This window comes from Planococcus citri, chromosome 2 (genome assembly GCF_950023065.1).
Source record: "Planococcus citri chromosome 2, ihPlaCitr1.1, whole genome shotgun sequence".
NCBI lineage: Eukaryota > Metazoa > Arthropoda > Insecta > Hemiptera > Pseudococcidae > Planococcus > Planococcus citri.
Genome location: NC_088678.1, coordinates 34,069,803 through 34,097,335, shown reverse-complemented (window position 1 = coordinate 34,097,335; position 27,533 = coordinate 34,069,803). Strand labels below are relative to the sequence as shown.

Here is a 27,533-nt window from a genome sequence, read left to right as displayed (position 1 = left end):
ATCTTGGGATTGAGGTTGCAATTTGACTGCCTTGATTTTCGAGTTGATTATCAAGGTCATCAAGAGATTTGTCAATTTGCTGGATTACCTCGGAATTTCGTTTTAGAATCTTCGCCACTGTATCCTCATTTGTTTCAAGGTCATGCCTTTTATGAAGAAAAGGTCTAGTGGGAAGTTCTTTGATAGTTTGGGGATGTAGGGAGTGTGTCTGTTTGAATAATCCGAGTAAGGGATCATTCTGGTCGACAATGTTATGGGTTTGAGAAAAATATTCGTCGGAAGCTTCGACGAGAGTTGGCGATTCCATTTGGGTGGTCTGTTTGTCAGAGGTATAATTTGGATAAAATGCCACTGAGTTGGGCAATGATGTTTTAGGAATAGGTTGAAAGACCTTGAGTGAGGGAAAAGAACCTGAGGGTCTGGCGAAAAGTGCCTTATCCTCTACGTCTTCCTCAATTTTTGAGTTGGAATCTAAAGGATCCTCTGACAAACTTTCTTCATTATAGGATAATGAAGTTGAAGACAAAGGGGTTAATGGGTAAAGTCTGATAGAGAAATGAGCGGATTGAACTCGACTGAGCCTCCGATCTGACTCTGAAAATCGGTCCAAGGTCACGCTCTGGAGTGACTTGTTAGGTTGATTTTGAGACATAATCGGTAGATGAGCGGACTGATCTCGACTAAGACTCGGATCCGAATGTATAAACCGACTCAAGGTTATGCTCTGGGTTGAATTGTTAAAATTCATGAGTAGTCGAGCAGACTGATTTCGATTGATCTTCGGATCGGGATCTTGAGATCGATTCAAGGTCGCGCTCTGGTTTGAATAGTCGAGTTGATTAAATGACATGTTCAGGTTTGAATTCTTAGGATGATTCAAAGACGTGGTCAGATTTTTAACAGGAAATAGGAATATGGAAGGAAGGTGTGGAATACATTAGAAAAATAGAAAGGAAAAAGATAAGGGAAGAGAGGAATAAGATTTCGTACTGTGAGACCTAATACAAGGTCACTATGGGAAAAGTGAGACTTCGTAGCATTCGCCACACAAATTCAATGCACGTAAAATAGCAGAGACTAAATCGGTGATCACAAGGTCACGCTCTGGGTTGAATGGTTCGAGCGGACTGGTCTCGCTTTGCACTTCAATAATTTAATGCTAGAATTAGATGCACAAAACTCACGCTTGAGAATGTTTAAAGATGTAAGGTGTTCGCACGTACATTAATCCATGCTGCGTAAATGATTACGTAGATTAGCGCACTGAACACCGGAATCTGAGGTTATATACGCAAAATGCGTATAGATGTAAAAGAACTCACAGTAACCAGGATACACAAGAAACGTGGTTAGAGAACAAGCACAAAACAACAACTGCGGATGATGGAGAAGTGCGCTCGAAGTATAGCTAACTGACTATGAGTTGCGCGCGCAGCGTGTTCGTCCGGTGTGTGGCCTTGAAATACCAGTGTAAGTTCGTAAAATGACTCGGTTTACTATATCGGCGCCAGATGATGCAACACCCGATGGCCTTGAATTTAGTAAACTTTAATTTAGGGGTGTGCTGTGAAATTCGACACATGGGTACAAGGAGAAGATTTATATTCTAAAATATTGACAACGGAAATTCAATGTGCATAAGATGACCAAAAATAAACGGATGGTCATGCACCTCGATACCGATGGTGAAAATTACACACAATGAACCCTGGATTGACAACGTTAAAAATGATGGAAATTGCTTGAAAGTCAGCCCACAATAGATGAGTGGTCATGCACCAAAATAGCGCGGGCAAATTCAAACGCAACGACTAAAATTCTAGAGTGACTTGTCCAATGCACCGTGAGTTAACGAATTCACAGTAAAACAAACAAAAAGAAGATCGAAAGACTTGAAAGAGAACATGAGCACAACAGCAGCACAGCTTCCCTGGGTCCTCTGGATTTTGAATATTTTATCCAGGTTGAATTTTTCGCAGGACTTTAAGAAACTGCATCGCCGTGAGGCGGTGCTGGGTAAGCATTGAGTGCTGTAACATCTGGTGGCCTTGAACTACGAAATTCCGACCTGTAAACCAAGTCTTGATTCGTTTACAATGACCTTGATGCGTGATTTGGCTGTAGATATCGCCGCACACAAAATTTGGCTCGTTTCTAACGTCTTTCTTTCTTGAGTGGAGAAGGGATCATGGTGGTAGTTAACGTATTGCCACGTTATATGACCACGCCCTTGAACACCTCGTGTTCGAGTTAACGTAATAATTGCCATGCATCCTGAATGTTGTGTGATGCAATGTTGCGCAATATTCAACGATGGTTCCAACGGTGAAAACCTCGTTGGTTAGCCATGTTGTTTGACGAATTATGTGAGAATTCGGCGGGAACCTTGCCTTCACATAATGGGTGTTGTATGATGCAACATTTGATGTGGTTGCGTAGTTGAACCATGAGGTAAGATCTTTTTGTTCAACTTTGGCTGAAGTTTATACTCGTCTTTGCTACGAATTTTAACTTCTTCATGTAGTTGCACAGTACAAAGCCATATTCTGATCTTTTGATTTTTATCGATCATAGCAGGCTTTGACCTTGAGATGTAATATCAATGTAAGTTGATATAGACGAGTTGACATACAACTTTGGAAAGCTTCGTGTTTAGCTTTTGAGATGTTACTGAGTAATGGTATTGTAGTGTAAAGGGCTACGTAACCATGAGTTACGACTTTAAGTTCTGAGTCGTTCTACGTAGCATGAGTGTTGTTGCTACGTGGTTGCATAGGATGGGCAAATGTGATGTTCTTTGTCCAATCCAATGACTTTATTTTTTTATTTTTGTTTTTTACTATTTTTTTGTCTAAGATTTTAATCTCAGAGGATCGTCAAGGTCGTAGGATATGATTTTGGAAAGAAGGGAACTCTCTTACAGGATAAAGGAAATTGACTTATTGCCTCCGTTGGTCAATAATTACACTCACAGTTGTTGACTACTCAACTGGCAGAGGTGTCATCTGGGCACTAGTCATTACCCAAAAAGCAATAGATGACCTTGAAAAGAGAATAAGCGTCTGAAAAGAGACTAATCATAATATAACTTTAACGAGAGTTTTGGAATGATTTTCTTTGTTCTTTTACGCAGAGAATAGATTCTGCGGATCGAAACAAAGAATTGATAAAGAATTAGGGGGATATTTGTGCCACGTGTAACGGTGGGTACAAATGAGGGATTTATGAAGTTTAGGAAATAAATACTGGGTTCTATAGGCTTTGGAATTAGCCTATTTATTGTACCACGTGGTCTGAAGTTTGACCTTGGGAATAACTAGAAACGTGGTTGGATGGGGAAAGAGCTTGGATAAATCTCTTTTGGAATGGCTAGTCATAATTCGATGCTCGTAAATTGGCTTGGAGAGTAGCCTGTTTGCTTTTTCAAGTATTCAAGAGTTGCGTTACAGGTATTAACAAGACATAAATAAAAATAACATGGACATGATAAAAATGCAAAAAGGAAATAAACATAGGAAAGAAACTTAATGCTAGGATTATGTACAAAAAATAAAAATAGGAACACACTAAAAATACAACTGTACAGACAACCATGTTACGAACCTTGACCTTGAAAAATCGAATGCAAACCTGAGATCATAAAGAGCAAATCGAAAATATACGACATGAATTGGGAATGGGATTTGTTTCTTTGTTCTTTCATAGAGAGAAAAACTCCTATGGAAAGATACAACGAAAATATGGGTTTGAAAATAGAAAATGGATTTGCACCACGTGTGACCTTGAAAATATTCACCACGTAAGTGCGTATTTGGACTGAGGATATTTAACGGAAAATAGGATAGAAAAGGGTAAGGGGTAAAGTGAAGAGATCACGTGGTTACAGAAGTGTAAAGGGCTACGTGACCATGCTTTCTCGCACAATGGGAGTAGATGATGCAATATGACGCAATATGTTCGGTTTCGAGAGCGAGCGTATATGTGCTCGGCGCGTTAAGAGTCGTCAAGCACAATGAGTATTGCATGATGCAATATTGCGACATATTGAGTCAGAGACGAAATGAAGTTTATGGATCCAAGGTCATTCGAAACAAAGGGAAATGCGTGTCTCGCTTTACTACGCAAAAATTAATGCGTGTATTGCCGCGATGGAATCCAACATTACTCCGAAACGGACATTGTCAGAAACTGGTGACCTTGGAACGGACTAATTGGAAACGTAGTTCCAGAGAAAGGAAAACAATAAGGGTGGGACTTAAGCTGGTGAAAGCTTAAAAAGGAAACGTTTTCTCCACCACGTGGTCACATAGAAATATGACCTTGAAATTGTGCAAAGTGGTATCTGAGAAAAACGGAACAAAGAGGGAGGGATTTAAGCTGGTATGAGCTTAAAATGGAATTGTTTTCTCTACCACGTGGTCAAATGAAAGTTTGACCTTGAAATTGCCGTGACAACAGCCTTCCTTGTTCTTTCCATTGAAATGATCAACACAAACAAGGGTAATATAGAAACTGAGAGTTTCCTAAGGGGGAGGGGAAATTTGTACCACTCGTGACCTTGACAGTCAGCCACTCGTGTGTACAAATCCAAGTTCAACTGTCGAACACTGATCATGATTCTAAGTTGAACTCATCGAAGAAAAGCCGGGCGCCAATGTAATAATATAATATCACATAACCGGAGGTAGACAGATATGATCGGAAATACCTGTCTAGGATGGTGAGGTAAATAATAACCACCTAGATGGAATAAAATGTCACCACTTGCGTGGACTTACCTGCTCGGATAGCTCAGATGGTTATTCGGTTATACAATACGATATTACCACAAGATATGATCAATAAATACGATTAACACTTACGCGAACACACATTTATTGGTCACGATCACACTTATAACGAGAACTTATACTTAAACACTTAATAATATAAAGAGAGTAAATACTAAATAATATAAAAGAAGACTCCCATGACGGGTAAGTTGCCCTAACTCCCACAAAGGGGTACTTTGCCTAAACTCCCACAAGGGGTACTTTGCCTCGCTATAAGTAAGGGTCCAGCCATAACTCCATACCTGAGGGAGACAATAGCCGTCTCGGGTTCTCATGTCCCATGTTAGCGTGCATAATCCTCTGGATTACGCCTTGCCACATGTAGTTGGACAGAGAGATACAGCGGACGAGCTACGCTCTCAAGTACAGGGAAACAACTGGCAATGTTCCATGGCGCGTAGCTCCGACGGAGCTCCGCTTACGAGTATAGATGCAGTGTTACCAGGCGGAGTAGACCCAAATTGTACGTTGACACCACGTTAGGCATATGCACTATCACAAGCACCTGAAATTTTTTCCAGTGTTGTATTTGGGGGCATTCTTTCGATTTTCCTATGTCTGGTTCAAAAGTGTTTGCGTTAGTTTTTTTTTGAACCGTACAAAGCTATAAACAGAAAGAGCATAAAAAAGTACTTACATCAGAAGCCAAAATTTCAGGTGTTGAAGTGAATTATTCGATTTTTGATGAATTTTTGAAAATGAAATTTGGGCTAACAATAAAATGTGAAAAAATCAAATTTTACCAAACTGATTTAAAAAGCAAAACTTTGGTACATAGGTATTTACTCAATTTTTGACACCTCAAATCAATTGAAATCTGCAGTTTTCACCTAAAATTGATTAAAAAGAAAAAAAGTCGTAGCAGTCTGCCGCTACGTAAGAGCCAAATTTTTGTGCCAGAAACATTGAGGGCTCTTGAACTACTCGCACCCTCGCTTCGCTCCTGTGCTTCGCCTGTATTTGGGGGGTCCCCCCTACACCCCCCTTGGGCTTCGCCCAATTACCTCCTGCTGATGTCTTTTTCTCGTGTTCTGCGCTTCGCTTGAACTACTCGCACCTTTGCTTCGCTCATGTGCTTCACCTGTGTTGGGGGGACTTCGTCTCCCCAGCAGCCCCTTGGGCTTTGCCCAATTACCTCCTACAAACATCTTATTTTCATGTTCTGCGCTTCTCTTGAGCTACTCGCACCCTCGCTTCGCTCCTGTGCTTCGCCTACCTTTGGGGGGACATTGTCCCCCCTGCACCCCCATGGGCTTTGCCCAAATTACTCCTTTCGCAATTTCTTTCTTATGTCAGCGGGGGGACTCTGTCCCCCCTGCACCCCCCTTGGGCTTCGCCCAACTCCCTCCTTCCACGATTTCTTTCTTATGTTAGCAGAGTCCCCCCTGCACCCCCCTTGGGCTTCGCCCAACTCCCTCCTTCCGCGATTTCTTTCTTATGTTAGCGGGGGGACTCTGTCCCCCCTGCACCCCCCTTGGGCTTCGCCCAACTCCCTCCTTCCGCGATTTCTTTCTTATGTTAGCGGGGGGACTCTGTACCCCCTGCACCCCCTTGGGCTTCGCCCAACTCCCTCCTTCCGCGATTCCTTTCTTATGTTAGCGGGGGGACTCTGTCCCCCCTGCACCCCCCTTGGGCTTCGCCCAACTCCCTCCTTCCGCGATTTCTTTCTTATGTTGGCGGGGGGACTCCGTCCCCCCTGCACCCCCCTCGGGCTTCGCCCAACTCTCTTCTTCCTCCTTCAAAAAATGTGGTAACAAACCCGGTCTTGACCCTGAAACAGGTCAAATGGGGGTGGAAGGTTGAAACTGGCAAAAGGCACTTCGGGTACACCCTCCAACTGTACTGTGAAAATTTGAGCCCTCTAGGTCAATTTGGTGGGGCTATAGGCTTTCCTAAACGTCAAAAAAACACGTTTGACCCTACAAAGAGGTCAAATAAGGTTGGAAGGTTGAAACCTGCAAAAGGCACTTCCGATACATCCCCCCAATGTACTGTGAAAATTTGGACCCTCTAGGTCAATTTGGAGGGACTGTAGGTTTGGCTAAATGTCGAAATTTTCAAAAAACACGTAAAATGGATGCAAAAATCCACTTTTTTGACCCTGGAGAGGGGTTAAATGGGGTTGGAAGGTTGAAACCTGCAAAAGGCACTTCGGGTACACCCTCCCAATATACTGTGAAAATTTGGACCCTCTAGGTCAATTTGGAGGGGCTGTAGGTCTGGCTAAACGACAAAAAACACGCAAAAATCCACTTTTTTGACCCTGGAGAGGGGTCAAATGGGGTTGGAAGGTTGAAACCTGCAAAAGGCACTTCGGGTACACCCTCCCAATGTACTGTGAAAATTTGGACCCTCTAGGTTAATTTGGAGGGGCTGTAGGCTTGGCTAAATGTCAAAATTTTCAAAAAACACGTAAAATCGATGAAAAAATCTACTTTTTTGACCCTGGAGAGGGGTCAAATGGGGTTGGAAGGTTGAAACCTGCAAAAGGCACTTCGGGTACACCCTCCCAATGTACTGTGAAAATTTGGACCCTCTAGGTCAATTTGGAGGGGCTGTAGGTCTGGCTAAACGTAAAAAAACACGCAAAAATCCACTTTTTTGACCTTGGAGAGGGGTCAAATGAGGTTGGTAGGTTGAATCCTGCAAAAAGCATTCAAGGGGCATCCTCTTATTGTATGCTGAAAATTTGGACCCCCTAGCTCAATTTTAGGGGTGAGGGGGTCAAAAATAGGGGAAAAATGTGGTTTTTCCCAACCAAAATGGGGTGGGGATGATTTAGGAAGCTGAAATTTGGATATGTTGATCACAATGGAGGTACTGACCTATGGTATGATTTTGGACCTTTTTCGTTCATTTGGGGCATTTTTATGCCCCTCCAAAAAAATGACCTTTCTGTAATTTTCAACTTTGACCCTTGAAACTTCGGGGGTCAATTCTAGGTCCTAAATGAACCCCATTTCCCAAGTTTGACCTTATTTGATCAATTAGAACAGGTTCCAGGTCATAAAATGTAAAAATTCAAGTTTCGGTGAAACTTATATCTATATATTTGCTAGCGACCAGACATGTCAACTATGCTTGGCATATATACTGAAAAGTGAACAAAATTTTAAAATTGGCATAATTTCTGTTCTAAATCACTTATCAAAATTTTATTTGCAGATTCAATCTAATATTGAAAAAATCTATGTGTTGAAAAAATTAGTCAGATTTTTAGGCTAAATTTTGGAAAAAAATTTTGAAAATGGAGTCGAAGTAATTTGAATTTTAAGAAAGTTAAGACACCATAAGAAAGCTTGAACAGCATAAAATTTTTTGACGTTTTTAATTTTTCCATAGGCCAATAAAATACTGAAAAATTTCAATTCAAATTTGTTGTCGTGCATACTCAGGTTCGATGTATTTACATACATCTCCACCAGCGCATCACATTCTACACACTACAAATTGACTGTAGACCCTGCGTTCGTCCTCGCGCCTTGATTTCTAAGCCATGCGCCCTCTGGTGGAAGTTTCTGAAAACTCATAGTTGACTTGTATAGTAAAATTAACCCATTCATTAGTTGACAAGTCTGGATACTAATACCTATATATATATACTGTCTTATAGTACATTGCGAGATCCGACATATACACAGGCATTGCGAGATCCGACCCAAAAAATTTCGAAAAATGCTAAAAACTCAAATAATAACCCTACAACTTCGTTCGAACGCATGTTCCAGTGTGTAAACAGTGCCTTTCTATGCATTGCCGCCATCAATTTCGCGATCCGCATAAACCGAGATCCACCAACGGCCTAAACCTGATTTGGGGGTGGATCTCGCAAGATGCGTCGTTTATCTATTTTCAAAAATTGTATATAAGTATATAAATAGTAGGTAAAACGAGATCCGGCTGAAAATGGGTGTACAGGGTCCCCCGGATCTCACGAGTACCATGGCATATGAGAGAACTTGCGAGATCCGGCAAAAGGATCTCAGGATCTCGCAATGCCCGATTTTATATAAAACGGATCTCGTAATGTATGGTTTTTACATGTAAATAAATAAATATATATATATATAAAAACTGACACACCGGGAATCGTCTAGTTTGAGCTCAAAACGTCGAGAACTATCAAAATTTTTGACCCCCGACCTTTTTATCCAAAGTTGGGCCTACCGCAATAGCCATCATTTTTTACAAAAATTTGGCTAAAAATTTTATTTTAACCAGTCTTCGGCTGATAAAGAATGAAAGATGAAAATCACGAATTCGGAGCCACATTCTCCAGTTCTGTTATATTCCATTCTACGAGTAAAATGTATAGTTTGAGGAGGGTGGATAAAATTGGCGGAAGTCCGAACCAAAAATGATAAAATTCTCAACTACATATGAGTTTCATTTCAATAGTACCTAGGTACCTACATACAACATAGATCAATAGCGTAGCTAGGATTTTGCCAAAGAGGGGGCAAACTAGAATTTTAGGTATAAAAAATCAAAATTTGAGGTAATTTTTCGAAAATCCTTCAAAATGTATGATCATATTTCACGAAATTGAAGGTAACGAGAATTTTTCGAAAAATAAACACCCATTTTTATAATGTTTTAGGTATTTCAAATTTTTCAAGATTTTTATGTTTTGCCCAAAAAGTACAATTGGTTTGATTTCTCCAACTCACACATACATAAAAAATCCAGCCAGAGGGGAGCTCCCCCTCCCTATCGATACGTCCTGTCTGGTTTCATCGCTTCTCATAAAGCTAAAAAGAACCACCACTTAAGAGCGAGACTTTCCACAAATCTTGTTTTCGTTGGACGGCATCAGAGTAGAAAAAAAAACTTAACCTAGAAAAAAAATAATTAAAACCCGGCAACGTTTTGAGAAACACTCGAAATGAGGAATTATGAGGGAAACACTTTAAACATAAATTCCACATTCCCATCTCAGTAAACAGTTTTAACGTCAGCTTGCTAAGTACCGTAGAAAACTTTAATGAGTGTATTCTGGAGTCGTATTAAATGCATTTATGAAATTTAACCCGTTAACTTAATAAGAAACTATATAAAGCTCGCACGTTTTCTACACTAGCGTTGAAATTTATATTCTCTTGAAATTCTACAAATCACTGCTGCGTATGATTAAATATATCAGTGTCGGCTTAGTTTTAAGTACTATACTGGGCTCCGTATACTATCCACGGCCTTTATATGTACGAGTACCATGTACGAGTATATCGAGAATTATACGTCTCCTATGAATACATTTCTAGAAATTCACGTGTCTGGTGCGACGAGACTTATTACATATTTCTATATATTTCGTATTTCGCTTCGCCATCAAATCAAGGAATAGGTAGAGAGAGGTACCTACCTACAATAAGATTTACTTACAAAATTTATGTATCAAGGGGGTTTGTTCTTTTTTTTTTCGTTTTTGTTTTATCTGTTCTTTAAATTTAATGGGCTGACTTCGCGTGTAGAAAAAGTATAAGTCTAGATAAGAAAACTTCACGTAATTAAAATTGCGAGGTTAGTCTACTTTTAGTATTATTTGAGTATCTGCGAATAAACCTACATAGTAAACCACACGTGTAGGATGTCTGACAACAAGAGAATCCCTTCAGAAAAAACACCTACTTACCTCATCGTGATGTTAATAAATGGCCGCGATGAAATGTAGGTTAATTTCGATTAAATTTCGTGAACACAGTTTACCGCAAAACGTAAACTTCTTACCACGTCGTGAATATCCTCACATCCTCCAGGTAATCTGTAAAATTTAACATAATGGATGAGAGATATTATATTCCCAACTGTATGATCCCATTAAAAAATTTCCTCATCATTTATAGTTTACACAGTACATATTGCCTATGAGAGTTTGAAATTGTCGAGTAAACGTAGATTAAAGGGGCTGGAATCGTTAATGATTGTGAAAATGATGACAGCGCGGCATGGAGCCTAAAGTGGGTCGCTTTTTTGCTCGGAAGTTGAGCGAAGATGATTTGAAAAATTATGTTAAATCGAGAAAACAACGTAATAAAAATATCGTCTTTCTCGAATCAGTGTTTACCATCGTCAAACAGACTTTTGCACTTCTAGAAATGATCCAAAATTTTAATTTTTGAACGAGAAAATTAATTATAATTTTGAAACTTATCGGGAGAGTTCGTAATTTATATTATTTTTTTCAAACATGGCAGGCGGGCTAGAATAATTTTTCCTTCGAATTAAAATTTTTAAAAATCATCCCTAAACCTTTGCCACATGTTCCACTGAAAAATGAAAAGTTCTTCACATAACTTGATAATTTTTAAAATCTAAAATTTTTGAGTCATTCAAGTAATCTTTTTCAAAAAATATTGGAAAATCAAATAATGGTTCATTCAAAAAAAAAAAAAAAAATTTCCTACTTGAAGCCCATCTGCCAGGAGTAGGGCTAAAAAGCATACTTTCCTTACTGGATTAAAAAACATAATAATCAAGAAAAATTGGTTATTTAAAATATTTAACACGAAATAATAATATCATAATTTAATCAAATATGATTTAGCATTATTTTTCTAAATATTTAGTTCACATTTAACTAACTCCCTGTTATGTTTTTTCATTTTTCAGAGTCAAAAGCACAAATCCAAGGACCACCAGACTTATATGTGAAAACCGGTAGCTCGGTAACGTTAGTTTGTACCATTAGCCAAGGGCCACACGACTTAGGTACCGTATTTTGGTACAGAGATGAGCACCCAGTGCAATCAGAAACACACCACAAGCCTCGAGTGACCATTGAAACGGAATGGTCGGATACGCTTACATCAAAATTACGAATTACTTCCGTATTGACCACAGATTCTGGAAATTATACCTGTGTTCCGACTGTTGCTAGCTCGGCTAGCGTAAATATCCACGTTATAAGTGGTAATAATGAATTTCACAGCGTAATTTAGGCGTAATTAATGGACATAGTAGATACAATAACGTATAGATGCGTACCATCTAGCAATATTTATTATGAAAAGGAGAAGGGAAGAAGGGGTTCGGTAGAACTAGGAATTATTGAATGCTTGTTTTCACATTGTATTGGGAAGTAATTAAATTTCCGAGTGGAGAATTATCAGGTGCAAAATACATACTGGCAAAACCATAAAAATAATATTTTTCAAGAAAAACGCCCGCAGCGTGGACAGAGAGCACAACCAACGATAAAAAAAAATACCGACCTCATTTTGCAACCGATTTTTTTCAAAATACATAAATGTTTCTAAGTCAATAAGAGAAAATTACGAGGAAATGAAACCATTCAGAAAACATTAAAAAATAATTTCATCGATAGATGTGATTCGTGGGTAAAAAACACATTACTTGACGAATGAAAACGTTTTCAATCAGAACACCACTTTGAATCGAAAATAAATTTGGAATCACGAAATTGAAAAGAAACCTGTGAAAAATACGAATAAATTAGAACGCCTTTCGAAAAATAATTTATTCGTATAAAATGAAAAATTAATAAAAACAACGAACACCGACAAACGTTCACGTAATTCTTGAGGATATTCTTAGAAGGTGCTTTCTGATCTGGACTTCTCTGTAAAATGAATACCAACGCTCATCAATTAAATACATCCAATAGTAATGGGATTTAATTTCATTTTTGTAACATATTTGGGAACATTTTTTTTACGAAATTAGTGCTTCAATCACCACAAACTCGATTTTAAAACAAACTATCGAAAACTTAACGAAAGAGAAATCACGATTACACAGTTCAAACAGTAATTACGTTCAAATCTACAACCGAATATTTTGAAAAAATTTCCATTTGAAATTAAAACCGAAATATTTAAATTCTTTCGCGAATATTTGCAAATTATATTTTAATAGTTGGTAAATTTTTACTAATTGTGGTTTAGTATTGAGAATTAACTAAAGCATATTTGATTACAGGGGAACATCCGGCAGCAATGCAGCATGGCAATACGAGTACAGCAATTGCTGGAATTCCTGTTAATATATTGTTCGTTTATTGTATCAGTGTACATCTGATTGCCCAGTTGCATTCGTCGTAAAACCAACGACAATGGCATTCGACAATCTAATAGATTTTTTTTTAGCTCATTTACCATTATGTAAATAATCTGTTTTTATAAATTTTTTTCTCTATTAAAAAAAAATCTTTCGTATGTAATTAATTTGTAATATATATCGAGCGAGTTGTACTTTTTTTCGTTTTTATTTCCCATTTTGTAAATACTGATTACGTGTAGAAACACTTTTGTGATATTAAAATAATATTTTAGCTTTTATCATTGTTGAATAATTCGTAATTCAGAAACTTTTACGATATGTATACGTGGTGCCTCTGGAATTGATTAAGCTTCGAAAATCTTCTAATTGTATAACATTCTAACCATTAATGTTGTAAATTCTCATAACTGTACCATAATAAAATCTATTTTTAATATTCGTCTCCGGGTGTTCAATTCTTCGTTGGCGGCGATTCGATTTCTAGAGTTACTGGACCATCGTTGACTAGATTTACTTGCATTAAAGCGCCGAATTTTCCATCTGAAAAAGATTTTATGAGAATTAACGATCAAGTAAAGAAACACGAAAGATTATTCCATGTATCGTTTTTTTTTTTTTTTGAATACTCGTATTTCAAAGTCTTAGCTATCAAAATGAGATCAAGAAACAGAACCAAAACACGATGTATGCATTAATATCAAAACTATAAATTTATCTTTAAATAATGCAGTATTTTGCTGATCTTAATCACGTTGATTCAAAATAGAGATATGAGGTCAATTGAGACCTTCAAATCGCAGAAATCATCGTCAATTAATTTACTTCGAATTAGATTATCACCTTTGATTTTACTTTCTTCGTATTCAGTTCGTAAACAACTGAGAAACTGATTATAAAACGGTTCGGCAGCAGATGGACTCATAGCATGATGAAAATCAGGCTTGTTTCCTTTCAAAGTATGGTATAATGTGAACTGGCTAACGCATAGGATTTCATAACCATTTTCTACAACATTGGAATTCCATTTACGGCCACTGCCATCGGTACTTTCAAATAATCTCAAGTTGAGGAGCTTTCGAACACTGGAATCATTACAACGTGAGGTGTTTTAGAGGGATAAACAGTAGTGAGAGAATGAATGAAGAAATTAATATTCTTACCCACATGAATTCTATATCAGATTCTTTATCATCTCTGTGGATACCGATGAGAACACATAATCCTCTGTTGATAGATGAGATAACTTCTTCATTAACTGAAATAATGAAAGTGAAGTTCGCCGGTTCAATTTGATAGCACTAATTACAAGAACTAAAAGAAGTAATCGAGGAAAAATGCAGGAGTTTACTGGGTTTACTCACCAGTGACACTAGCGTTGGCGACACGTTGAATTAAAGCTTTCATGGCGTTGGAACTTTGAAATAATTCGATAATTACAATTAAATTTAGTAAAAATTGCAATTTTAAAGCACGACAGTGATAAGAACACATTCCCGAACAGGAATTTTGATATCGTCGAAATGAACGAACGAATCATACGTGACGTCACGAACGTCCTGAATTAGAACTATTGCTACATTGACAACAAGCTAAACCGAATGTTCAACTTTTTTTTCGTTTTAATTTTTCGTCCAAAATTTTGCGTAATTTTGGTCTTTTTGGATCATTTTTTTTATTCAAAAATAATATCAATTCATCGTCACTATTTATTTCGCGTTACCGTTAGCTCAATTAGCTCTATTTGTATTTGTATTCAAATAATCTGTAAAATAAACACCGATTTAAACAAAATAAAAGATTTTGGAATAAAAAGCAACTGCATTTTTCTCTCCTCATTCTTCACTTCAACGTTGAAATAAAAAATAAATGAAGTACTTACTTCCTATTTTAGTAACTACTTCCCATATTTTTTATCAAAAACTAGGAACATTAATTTGGAGTTGGGCATGATATTGTTCAAATTGTTCAAATACGCAATCGAATAAACGTAGTGTATTCCTAACATGCAGAACAATTTTCCAATCATCACCTTTTCCTATTTGTCCCAAAATTTTATGGAAAGTTATTCTTGAATTCCAGACAAAGATAGTTTCAAAGCTCCTATTGCTCTTGAAAAACTAGCCCCTCGCCGCCTATAAAATTAAATTACCTCTCAAATATCACCTGTAGGATACTGAACTTACACAATATTCCAGATTTGACTACGTCTGAACTACTCTTATGACGACAACAGAAAAAATCAATAAAATGTACTCGAAGAGAGTATAAATTTACCCGTCGAGTAATACACAAACTCTCTCGGTGGCTACAACGTAGTCGTGTCAATAATTCTTCTACGTTTTGAATAATGTTTTATTCGAAAAAAAAAACCTTGCTCGTACTACTTTTAAATTAAGTTTTATACCATAATGCGTTATTTTTTAGCAACTTTTTTAGTGAGTTATTTTTTAGGTGCCTATGCTTTTCACCAACATAAGGTAAGATTCCATATTCGTAACTTGTGCTTTGTTGAGCAAACTAAATTGCAATTGTGGTTCATTCTAATTCTAATATTTGCAGAATGATGACCAATATTTGACAGTGAATTTACTTCGAGCAGTAGTCGATCGTATGAACAAAGATTACTCGAATGGGTACTCGGATATTGATCAGGCGGATTTACCTATTAGGACACGTTTATCGCCCATGAAGGAAGAAGAAGATGAACCAAATTATCCTGATATGATGGATGACGATAGTATGGTACCAAGTATCAGAGATAATGAATATTTACAACATAGCACGTTATTGGGGCATCAGTTTATGACTGGTTGGTAGCCACCTTTATGTTGTTTTTCATTTCGTATCATACGCTGATGTGAAAAAAGCACGAACATATTTATATCCTCGTTATTCTCAAGGTGGTGCTGGAGAAGGTAAACAAAACCTTAAACCAGAAGGATCAATACCGAATAAAAACGAAGTGAAAACTGACGCTGTGCTTCCTGCTTATTGTAATCCGCCAAATCCGTGTCCGGTAGGATTTACCAGTACGTTTGACGAAGCCACATTATTGCCACTATTTTCCATCATAATGTTACCTTCAATTGATTGATTAATTTTTTCATTTTTAGCCAACGACGGTTGCATACAAAATTTTGATAATACCGCCGAATTTAGTCGAGAATACCAAGCTTCGCAAAAATGCATGTGCGATGCCGAACACATGTTTGACTGTCCATCATCGCACGAGTATTCTTACGATAATGACATGGATCTAGAACAAATCGTAAGACGATTCCAAATCGAGCACACCCAAAAGGATTTAGTCAGCAAGAAACTCTATCCGTCGAAAGTAAGACATTAAAAAGTTGAACATTTCGCAATAGCTTCATATACATAGGTATGCTCCAAAATTAATCCTTGAGAATGTATTTCTTTACTGTGGGAAAAGGGCCAAAATTTCTAACCGAGTAAAAATTAAAATTCCCAATAAATTGAAATAAAAAATTATTCTGGACTGTATTATTTCATGAAGGAAGGTACAAAAAGGGAAATTCAAGTTGTAAGTTTCCACTTCACATCGAAAATTTACAACTAGGCAGGTACGTATAAGTATAGTGAACCTTGACAGACCTCAATTTTTAGCTAAAATCAAAATTATTCTGACTAAAAAACCAATTTCCCAACATTTTAGACTGATAAGCTGCTGCTTTGCACTTTTCAACCTTTTTCGCCACGATCGTGTTACACACTGGCGATATTTCTAACTTTTACAGATGTTGAATCCGTATTTGCAAGGAGAAATGTTACCAATAGCTGCAAAAAAAGGGATCAATGTAGGATATTGACCAAATATTATTTTACCACAAATTTTTAATTTAAGTAAGTAAATAGGTAGGTATCTAATTTTAAATTAATTATAAGCGTAATGCGTTTTAAAACGTCATATGTGTTATGTTCTACAATAAAATTCATTTTTATTCAGTTTTAATAATTTATTTATCACTTTATAAAACTAAAAAGTATTTTTCGATCGTAAGTAGTAAGTTGAACATTTTTGCTCACGTCGTCGACTGTAATTGCAACACCAGAAAAGCAACAGATGTTGTCATAATCTAGGGAAAAAATAAAATGTCATTATAACGTTAATAAAACTGCCTATATCCAAACTTGAAGGCGTCGATCGGCAATGAAATTGTATAAAATTAACCATAGGTGTCGATTAGTTAGGTACCGTTAAAAAACTGCTGTATGTGATATCGAAAATCCCACAAACTCTTATTGTTGGAGTTTTATGCCGCAAACGAAGCGTTAAACATTGAAACTATGAACAGAATTAATTTCATTTATGCTACTTATGATAACGTAGGTTCATAAAATGAAAATTTAAAAGGAAATCTTACATTTTTTTTTTACTTACGACTCTATTTAGACTGGAAGGATGATGTAATACTGTCATTTTTTGAATCACTTGAACAGTTTTATCAACCTGTAAATCAAAGTCAAACTGTATCTATAACTTTTGTCCTTCAAAGAAAAAACAAAAAAACAGAAATGAACAATATCCGGACCATCGATCCTAATTCATTCCATCTTAAAGGCTTTTTCTAGTATCGTTAATTTTTATTCCAAAGTACCTACCTAATTTTAATTTTTCAAATTTGATTTTAAAAATTGGAATTAAAATTTTGTAAAAAAGAGTACCTTTTAACTCTCTGGAAAATTATGTCGAAACTTACATTATTAGTGAAACTTTCACAGCTCGCAAATATAGGTAAAATGAACACCATTCGAATCAACACGTTCCAGATGCCAATTTCTATTGAAAATCTATGAGAATTTTTTGCAATCGAGTCGTAAAACTGCGCAATCACTCTGGCCAAATAATTAGACATGAATAATAAAACCATTACTCCATAAGCGGATGCGGATTCGGAAGCAATATTCATTATCTAAAATACAAAATTCAAAACCGACAAACACAATTTTTAATTCGTCAAACACAATATTTTGTGAAGAAATCCCAAGTCCTACTCACCAGCTTCAAAATCACTACAAAACGTTTGACTTTCATATGATAATCATCACACAGCTGATTCAACTTCAATATTTCATTTTTGTTTGCACCGAAACCATTCCAAGATCGAATCGAGTAATCGAATCCGTGCAACTGAATAATCCTACATTGGATTCGATGCAAGATATGACTCAGCAAAGAGATCCATCCGACAAACTGTAGACATGGAACAGCGACCCAAATTTCGAAATAAAACACACACGTTGAATCGATGAGTAATACAATCGGGTATTGCGATATCATGTAATACATCAAGCTCAAAATAGAAAATATATGCACGAAAGAGAAAGTCAATCCGTAAAACCTCATTGCGAAGATTTCTAAATTAATATTGCACGTTATCAGACTTTCTTCTAATAATTGGACTTTCGTCATAATACTCCATATTTTGGCATTATTCAATCGATGCAGAAATAAGCAGGTGAAAGTCGATGCAACGATCACTTGGGTTATCATGAAAATAATGAATTTTCTTTCGGTATAAGCAACATTTAAGACAAATATACACCATAATTCTGATCTAATACAACACCCTGTGGATAAGAGTAGGTACAGAAGTAGAGACGTTTCACGAAACGATCTCCGAACAAGAGGAACGTCAGGATTGACCGCAGCGAAACCGAAAAATTTACTTATTTGATTGAACTCGAGTATTACATTTGTTAGACTACATCGGCTATTTTTTTCCATCGCCTGAAGTCATACTGAAGGTGTTCTAAAATTTTCGAGGGCATTTTGTGATTAAATGGAGAATCGACTGTTCATACAAATAATAATATCTGTTATGTATTTACCTTGTTATTATTCCAAGTTATAAAAAAGTCAATTATGGTAAAAACCAATCGCATTTACTGCACTGAGCAGGTATGTATCAAATTTCACAAAAAATACACTATGACTTCGCAGAGTAGGTACGGTTTTCTCAAGAGGTATTGACAGGTAAATACTCAATGAGTTTTGAAATATTCATACTCGTAGAAATTTGAATTGATGGTTTTTTTAAAAGTTTTTTTGACGAAATTCTTTATTTGTACTTTCATCGTGCTTCCAAAACTTATAATTGAAATAAAACACGATGGCAGTTACCGTGATCAGAAAAATATTTCATATTAGATATAATCAAGTACCTACTTATTCATTTGCGAAGTATTCAAAATAAAATTATTGGAAAGGCAAGAACATAAATAAGAAATAACAGCCAAACTTTTAATTTTTTTTTAAGTAATTTTTTTCAATTTTTCAACTTTTTCACCCAATAAAGAAAATTTTAAAAAAATAACATTTAAAAAACGCTCCAGAAAACGTTCTAATTTTATTTGTAGTAAGTAAATTACGATTAAAAATCCATACATCCTATCTATCTAAATTTAATATTCTTTGATACAAATGGTGTTGTAATCGTAAGACTCATTTAAAAGTACCAAGACTAAGAAGTTGGATTATTTTCTTCAAGCAATTCGACGTGTAATGGAAAAAATACTGGAATTAATTATGTGTACGTACATTAGGTAGGTAGTAGGTATAAGGTTAATACATGGGTGACCCGCCACAGAATAACCTCCTTCCACCAGCAACATAGGCAACTCATACCGAGATCATGTACATATGTTTGCCTAACCACCAAGCCGCAGGGGCACATTCATGGCCACTGGAATTTTTTTTTTTTTCATTTTGTCCTTTACTTTTAACGTTACACCCGTCGGACGACCGTGATAGGTTGAGTGTTGTGGTTTGCGCGGCTGGATAGCAAATTTTATGTAGAATTTTTCTATGTGGCTGATAACTGTGCCAGATGAACAAGGAGAGCTGTACAAAGCAAAATGTGACGCGGCCAGCGATACCATACCATATGTCGGAAAACTTTTTTTTGAGATAATCGCGTTTTCATGGAAAAAGTCAGAAAATATCAAAAAAAAAATTTTTGTCGATTCATATACTATGAAGCCTATACTTTGGAATGGGTGTACCCACCGATCTCAAACACGTCGTTTTAGTGGTGAAAAACCGGTTTTACAAAAGTGCTTTTCATAAAAAAATGTCAAAAAAAAAAAATATTATGATGTAAAACCATTAAAAGATGAAGAAAATCAAAAAAAAAAAAAAAAAAATTTAAAAATGTTACAAAAATAACCCAAACTTTCAAACACGTTTTTCTCAGAATTTTGGTTTTTGAATTTCAAAAAATACGCAACTTTGAAATTTTGAAAATTTGTCAGATTTTAATATTTTGAAAATCTGTTTGCACCATTGAAAAGAGGAAGAAAAACACTACCAGAAACCACAATAAAACGAAAAAATTTTTTGCCGACATATGGTATGGTATCACTGGCCGCGTCACAAATAGTCTAAAAAATGTGTTCAAAATTGAACAACTTATTTCATTTTTGTGAAAATACTCAAAATTTCCTCATGACATATCGTTTTTAACACTCGTCTCCAATGAAAAAAGTGTAAGCTTTTCATTGCCTCAAACCCCACCACTCTAACTTAATTTGTTAAAAATCCACACCATCTCTTTAAATGAAAGTAAAAAAATGTAATTTTTGAAATTTTTCCAAGTTTTTGTTCAGCATTGAATGTAGTGAAACTTTTTTATAAAATTGAGATAGAGAGGCGGGATTTGCGGCAATGAAAAGCTCACACTTTTTTCATTTGAGACAAGTGTTGAAAACGATATGTCATGAGGAAAAAATCTTGAGTATGGTTATTCTGTGGCGAGTCACCCTGTAAAGCATAAAGCAGTAAACCGCCATGGTAGCAGCAGCAATGCAGCATTATCGTCCAATGAGCAATTATTTCAAATGAAAATGGAAAAACAAAAACGAACGTAAGTGACATTTCATATGTTGTACCGGTAGGGGATGCGCCCGCAGCTTCCGCCTAGAGGGAAGTTGTGTTCCTGTCGGAGTGGCAGCACTGCTTACGAGTAGTGCACTCTGTCGAAGTAGTTCGAGACGCGCCACTCCGAGCTTTGAGCTTTGAAAGCTCGTTAGGTATATTTTCACTGGTGCTAGCGTAAGGTAGCAAGTTCAGAGCTTCCGCTTGTAGTCGATACTACAAGTGTATTTTATTCAATAATGTGTAGTGTGTTTTATTATAATTCTTCGCGTGTGTTATACCAGAGAAGTGAATAAAACATTACGAACATTTAGCGGTCTTATGATCATTTATGAGGTGTCTCAACATCACTGCAATTTGATATCTTTCGCAAGGATATCGGGCAAGTTTAGGTTCCCTGGGCTTATTATATGCACGCTGGTCTTGCGGAGATCTCCCTCAAAGTAAAGACCTCCCAAACCACCACATATTTGGCGCCCAAGCGTGGTTCTCTAACCCAGGGCTTTTCAAAATTGCATTTATTGCAATATTTAGGCGCAAGCAGAGACGTTTTAGTCGAAAACGAGGCACACCGCGTGTTCTCAGGCCTAGCCTACAATTGCGCTCGTAAGACGCAAATTGCAATTTACTGCATCGGAAACTAGTTTTCCATTTGAGGTTTCACCTCACAGAGACGATTCGAAGAAATCGCGAATTTTTTTATCGTTTATTCGGAAAAATTTCGGTCCAATTTGGTCAACTAGGCGACCAATCAGTCAACCAGGCGACTGCAACGATCAACCAACGGTCAACTTGGCGACCGCAACGTTCATCAGAACAGGTACGTGAGATTTTATTCTCGAAAAAATCGCGAAAAAGTGTCGAAAATCGCGTAAGAAATAGAGCTTTCATACCAAGTTCGACAAGCTTTGGTTTGGAAAAACCGAGCACAGTTGAACAAGCTCGACACGAAAGCTCAAGGTCAAGCGCCGAACGTTGTAAAAGCTTGTACCACGTACCTGAAACAGAGAAGTTACAAGTTCGATAATGGCTACGAATAATTTGGAATATTTATCGGATGAATTTCTTGAATTATTACCTGAACGGATGCGACGACTATATGAGATGACGGCTGAAAATAATTCTCCAAATCCTGGAATTGACAATTCGCGACGATCCAGTTTTCCATCGATTAATCTGGATACACGTGTGACACAATTGCGACCTGAAATCAGAGAATATGACAGTGACGGCGTAAATCAGAGATGTGTAAATGAAAATCAGAGATGTTTAAATGAAAATCAGAATAACGGTAAAAAGCAGCTGAGACGTTCGACCAGAAATGCTGCGAAAGATGCTGATTTTCGACGCCGAGAACAATTAGGAATTCAAAAAACACCTAAATCGAAGCCACCTAAAATTAGAGATCGAAAATTATTGCGCAGCTTGCACGAGAACATTTTGGATCAGAGAAGGGAATGGCGGAGTGCTGAAATTCGGATCGATTCCCAGGAATATCAGGAGGCACTCGAGGATGGTGATTTGGATTTTCTAAAAACTGACTTAGACGAAATAGATGCGAATGGTGCTGATGAAGCTGTAGCTGGAAGCAGTGCACTACTGACAGGATTCGAAAATCCTGATGCATCGATAAACCAAAATGAACTGGAATATGAACTCGAAGATGAAATAAACCGATCAGAGAGATGTTTAAAAAATATTGCTGAATCCAAAATGGCCCAAATTTGCAGTTTTGACCCTGTGAATTTTGAGAAGAAAATTGATTTGAAAATTGAGAAAAAGCCTGATGAGCAATATCCAGCGCCATTGTCTCAGGACGAGTTAATTTTTCGAAAATGGGCCTATGCTGCATCTGATAATCACGATAAAAATGAAGACACCATTAGCAGTCGAGTAGTTGACTCTGAAAAGGCGATTTCAAGAACCAGAGAAGATGTAGGTCACCTATATCTCGAGCTACGTGCTCAAATGGCCAGAATGAAATCAGATCTCAAAAAAGATCATGAGAAAAAGATCAATGATCTAAGATCAGAGATGAGAACAACCTTCAGAGCCTACAGGGAAACTACTGATCGGGTACTCACCTCTCACGTGCTCATTATAAATAAAATGAAAGAGAGAAATATGTACATGAGTAACCTAATGCATCAGATCCAAATGCAGTACTTGGAAGATCAAGAAAATATGCAGATCGAAAGAGCAGAATATTTATCATGGAAAGATCACGTTGACGGTTTCATAGCAGAGCTTCATGATCCAGAAGAACCACCCTACCAGCCCCCTGTTGTGCCTACAGTTGTGCACAACGTAAACAGTATCAATGCCGATAACACTGCCAGTCGCAGCAGTGTAAATCCAGGCAAAGGCGCAGATCTTTTCCGAGGAAGGAGAGGATCTAGAGATCGATCAAGGTCCCCCGCCCCCTACAGGGGCAACACTGATAACGACAGCCGCAGTAACGAGAGATGTGGCAATAACGGTAGCAGCAACAGCGGCTATCGTACAAATGATAACAGACATAATCGCGATAGATCATCTTCAAGAGAATCACGATCAAACAGAGATGATAGAAACAACGATCGAGATTATCGAAATGATCGAGATAGCAGAGATTACCGAAACAACGATCGAGATAATAGAGATAATAGAAACAGCGATCGAGGCAGCCGTGATCGACGAGACAGCAGAAATGATCGAGATAACAGAGATGATCGAAATAGCGACCGAAGCAGTGATTATAACAACAACAATCGTAACAGCTTCGACGGCAGCAGTAATAGCAGTAACTATAATCGCGATAACAGAGATGATCGACGAAATGATCGACGCGATGATCAAGCGAATGATCGACACGGAAACGACGATGATCAAGAAGTGCAGATTGATCCTAGATGGATTCAGGCTGAAAATGAGCAACAAAACAACCCCCCAGAACGCAGACTAAATTATAGAATCAAGTTTGGAAACTCAAATTTCAACATAAGACCAGACAGATTGCGTGAATTTGGGGTAAGATACTCGGAAGATAATAAGTACCAAGTTTACAACTTTTTGCACCGATTTGAAAGACGTATGCAGCCATACCAAGTATCCCAAAGTCAGTACTGCGATGCCCTAATGGTCCTAATTGATGATAAGCTGATTCATATGGCACCTTGGAAAGATTTGCAAGAAAACAATACTGATTATTACCAATTGAGAAAAGATTTCATCGATTGTGCTTGGGGTCCTCAGAGACAAAATGAGGCTAGAAATCACTTCAGAAATATGCCAGTGTGTAAAACATCTTCGACCACACAATGCTCAGAATTGATGATATGGCTGAAAGTGCTCAAAACTACGAACTCACCATTCGAGGATATCATTATGATGATATACTACAAAATGACACCCAGTCTCAGACCTCGTTTCACTGAGATTGAATTGCAAGACATCAACATTTTCGAGAAAAGACTGAATGGAATGACTCGTGTTGAAGAGTTTGCTCAAAGACCACCTGAATCAGAAAGGCCTGCTACTCAGACTCGAAATGTCCAACAGAGATCAGAGAATCGTCGATCCAGTTTTGGCGGCACTGATAGGCGCTCCAATTCACAAACAGTGCGGAATAATATCAATGAAAACAAAAGTGAGCGCACAACTGACAAGTATAAAAAGCCTAGCTATGACAAAAACAAAAGTCAGCCCAAATCAGAGACTACCAAAACCTACCAAAAAGACAGAAAGGATGAGTCTAAGTATAAAAAACCGAAGGAAAAGACACATGGTGTGAATCAAATGAGTAAGGAAGAAACACCATCAGAGAATGAAAGCTCAGAGGAGCAACAGTCCCCCCCTACCTCACCTGAGGGATCAATTGATTCAGCAGGATTGCCGTCGGGAAACGAGTAGCTGACGCGTGCAAATTAGCACAAGTGGAGCAATTCCATGAGCTACCACAAGAAGAGTTTGAACTCATTGGAGATTCACTCGCTGTATTCTTAGCAAACATAATACCACGACGAAGGCCTGAAATCACTCAGCCTTATCTCAAAGAACAGATCAACATCAGCGATCTGAAAACAGCCATCAGAGCAGCCACCTTTACGAAGAAAAAAGCCATTCTATCACTGGCTCAATATGAACTGAACTACTCAGACATGGCTTCGAGTGTTGTGAAAAATTATGCGAAGCAGATTATGGAGAATTTAAAGCAGAAAGGATTCGAGAAAATTATTTTACTGTTTCCACTGGTAAAGCCAAAAACTTCTGCAAGTAATCCAGTATCAATGGACAAGTATTTTGCCTACAGAAGAGCGCTAGAGTCACTGGAAGACGATGTTGTGTCATTTTGGTGGTCTCCTGCTGCCTTATTTTTGGACTTGAAAAGAGACTCACAAGATCGATATAAGCGTCAATTTCGAGTTGATAAAGATTACAACATGATGCCAGTGATGCATAAATTCCATTTAAGCAGAAAAAATGGCAGATATTATCCCAGATTTGCACGCAAAACAGAGTTGTTCCAAGAGATGGATAAAATGTACAATTACGATTGGCATCAGAAGAAACCTCCTGAGAATGGCACTGAGCAACATGGCACTCAGACTGAAGAGAGTAGAGAAGTTATAACTGAGGAAGATGGCTTGCAATATGAAGTAATAAAGAAGAAAATTCTGATCGAAAAGAAGAATTCAGACATTCCTAAAAACATCGAAAAGGAAGTCACTGATGCTGTAAAGAAAATAGAGAAGTTAAAAAAGTTCATGAAACCACAAGCGCTCCAAAAGCTACTCAACAAGATAGGAATCCCCTCCCCCCATGAGGAGGAACGAAACTTATCAGAGACGTTGCAAACACCTGTTAAATCCGCTGGGGCATCAGAGAAGTTAAAAATAACAGTCAATCACGTGACTGGGGCAACCCCTAAGCCCCCCAACACAACACGTATATCTCAAGATTCAACACATGTGCCTCAAAACACAACTCAGAGTGCACAACCGACAGCAGGAACTTCGTTGAATTTAATCCAGCAACCTCTTACACCTAAACCACCGCTGCGCAGAGAGGAAATTGAGGCTCGAGTCAGAGAGCAAATCCTCAGAGAAAAAGATAAATTTGACACGTGTGTAGTGCCACTTACGATAGATGGCACCACTTATCCAGCGCAGCTCGATACAGGGGCAACTCCTAATGTCATATCAGAAGAAACTGCAAACACCCTGCTCAGAGATCACTATGATAGCATTCAATATATCATGCTGAAAAAACCTATTGTGTGCTGTTTAGCTGACGATTCAAAGGTAGAAACATACAGATATGTGAATGTGCCAAAACTCAAATTTGGAGATTGCGAGCTCAAAATTCCATTTTACATTATGAAAGGGTGTAACCAGACTTTTATAATTGGTACCAAAACCATGAAGGTACTTGGAATTAAGACAGATGTGGAAAACAAAAGAGCCACATGCTGCCCTCCAGGCCAAGAGAAGATTGAAATACTCAACTTTATGACCGAGGAAGAGTACAAGAAGAAGATTACACTCAGACGAATCAGAGTAAAGAAAAAGAGCGTTGAGCAAATTGACCACATATCCAAAAGAGCAAACACAGCTGATAAGTACCAGGAAATGGAGCCTGAAGATGTGGACGATGGTCCAGAGATATTTTTGGAAACACTGAAATCGGATTTGGAGCAAGCTGTAAAGGAAGAAACCATTACGAAGAAACAGGCTAAAAAAGCATTTGACATACTCAAAGAGTTTGCCTGTGTGTTCAGTAAATATCCTGGAAAATGGACAGGACCGCCGATGAAATTGAGATTCAAGGATCCCAAAAATATAAAAAGATTCCATGGTCCTAAGTACACTCCATCTAATAAACAGATGCCACTTGTGAGAGAAGCTCTCAGAGTGATGATAGCCAAAAAGATCGTTGAACCTTCGACTTCACCTTACATCAATGCTCTAGTAGCAAATATCAAGAAAAATGGCGAGGTGAGATTGTGCTTGAATCCAATGGAACTGAACCCTATACTCGAGAATGATTATAATGAAGCTCCACTGCTCAATAGAATTATAACAACAGATGGACGTGCCAAAATGTATTGCTGCCTGGATTTTGTGGCAGGATTTTGGCAGATGGTACTACATGAGGCATATAGGAAGTATTGTGCTTTCATCGTAGATGGAGAAGTCCACCAGTTTATAAGGGTGCCATATGGATTAAAAGTGTCATCTGCATTATTTGTGAAAATGATAAACACCATCATGAAGACAAAAAAAGGCAGAACGAAGTATGTAGACGATGTGCTACTCAAGGCGATGACTTTCGAAGAGATGATGGAATTACTAGTTGATACACTGAAAATAATCAGAGATAATGGACTCAGGCTCAATCCGAGAAAATCAAAGTTTTTCAAGAAGAGTATCAACCATCTTGGTTTTCAACTCCAGCCTGGGGCAATTTTGAAGCAAAATAAAAAGCTCCAAAAGCTTGATGAATTCAAAAAGAAGCACACCAACAAGAAAGGCGAATTCAAACTCAAAAATGAAAAAGAAGTTATGGCATTTTTGGGAATTGTTGGATTCTACAAGCGCTTCATCGCAGATTATCAGCAGCTAGCAGTGCCACTTTATGAAGTGACTCGAAAAGAAAACTTCAAGTGGGGTGAAGAGCAGCAAAATGCATTAGAGATGTTGGAAAACGAGTATCGTAAAGAATTCAAATTAGCCACTCCCATTGATGGTGCAGATTTCTACCTAGAAACGAGTTTCACCCAAGATGCCATGAATGCGGTGGCATAC

General features: G+C 37.6%; 3 protein-coding genes across 6 annotated transcripts in view; 2 read left to right on the top strand and 1 right to left on the bottom strand.

The window, feature by feature from the left end:
• The window catches only part of LOC135835524 (zwei Ig domain protein zig-8-like), a 415,219-nt gene extending 401,926 nt beyond the window's left edge, over positions 1-13,293 (top strand). For both annotated transcript variants that reach the window (XM_065349790.1, XM_065349789.1), the window contains exons 5-6: positions 11,442-11,741; positions 12,771-13,293. In XM_065349790.1, coding sequence (XP_065205862.1) covers positions 11,442-11,741; positions 12,771-12,892 — 422 coding nt within the window. In that variant the 3' untranslated portion in view covers positions 12,893-13,293. The remainder of the gene's footprint in view (positions 1-11,441; positions 11,742-12,770) is intronic.
• Dtd (D-aminoacyl-tRNA deacylase) lies at positions 12,292-14,441 on the bottom strand. 3 transcript variants are annotated; one of them, XR_010556903.1, is made up of 5 exons: positions 14,213-14,385; positions 14,016-14,106; positions 13,692-13,933; positions 13,235-13,391; positions 12,292-12,411 (listed from the first exon to the last, which is right to left on the bottom strand). XR_010556903.1 is itself a non-coding variant. In XM_065349793.1 (5 exons), the coding sequence occupies exons 1-4, from the start codon at positions 14,340-14,342 to the stop codon at positions 13,303-13,305; spliced, it is 552 nt and encodes a 183-aa protein (XP_065205865.1). In that variant the 5' UTR covers positions 14,343-14,384; the 3' UTR covers positions 12,292-12,411; positions 13,265-13,302. The 3 variants fall into 3 exon arrangements, 2 of the variants coding, with proteins under 2 accessions (XP_065205865.1, XP_065205866.1); XM_065349793.1 differs by having other exon boundaries at positions 13,265-13,391; positions 14,213-14,384; XM_065349794.1 differs by lacking the exons at positions 12,292-12,411; positions 13,235-13,391 and having other exon boundaries at positions 13,758-13,933; positions 14,012-14,106; positions 14,213-14,441.
• Positions 14,442-15,097: 656 nt separating this feature from the next.
• Positions 15,098-16,817, top strand: LOC135835525 (neuroendocrine protein 7B2-like). Its single transcript, XM_065349792.1, has 5 exons — positions 15,098-15,328; positions 15,411-15,660; positions 15,752-15,880; positions 15,965-16,185; positions 16,610-16,817. Exons 1-5 carry the CDS (start codon positions 15,260-15,262, stop codon positions 16,679-16,681), a joined length of 741 nt encoding a protein of 246 aa, XP_065205864.1. The 5' UTR covers positions 15,098-15,259; the 3' UTR covers positions 16,682-16,817.
• Positions 16,818-27,533: the final 10,716 nt, after the last annotated feature.

Bases quoted from the DNA above. Each gene is read 5' to 3' on its own strand.
- Dtd (XM_065349793.1), bottom strand. From the start codon at position 14,342: ATGTGTTCTTATCACTGTCGTGCTTTAAAATTGCAATTTTTACTAAAT. The intron at 14,107-14,212 runs GTGAGTAAACCC...TCATTATTTCAG, and splicing joins CGCCAACGCTAGTGTCACTG to TTAATGAAGAAGTTATCTCA. The intron at 13,392-13,691 runs GTGATAATCTAA...AATCTTTTTCAG, and splicing joins CGAAGAAAGTAAAATCAAAG to ATGGAAAATTCGGCGCTTTA.
- LOC135835525 (XM_065349792.1), top strand. From the start codon at position 15,260: ATGCGTTATTTTTTAGCAACTTTTTTAGTGAGTTATTTTTTAGGTGCC. The intron at 15,661-15,751 runs GTTGGTAGCCAC...GTTATTCTCAAG, and splicing joins GGGGCATCAGTTTATGACTG to GTGGTGCTGGAGAAGGTAAA. The intron at 16,186-16,609 runs GTAAGACATTAA...TAACTTTTACAG, and splicing joins AGAAACTCTATCCGTCGAAA to ATGTTGAATCCGTATTTGCA.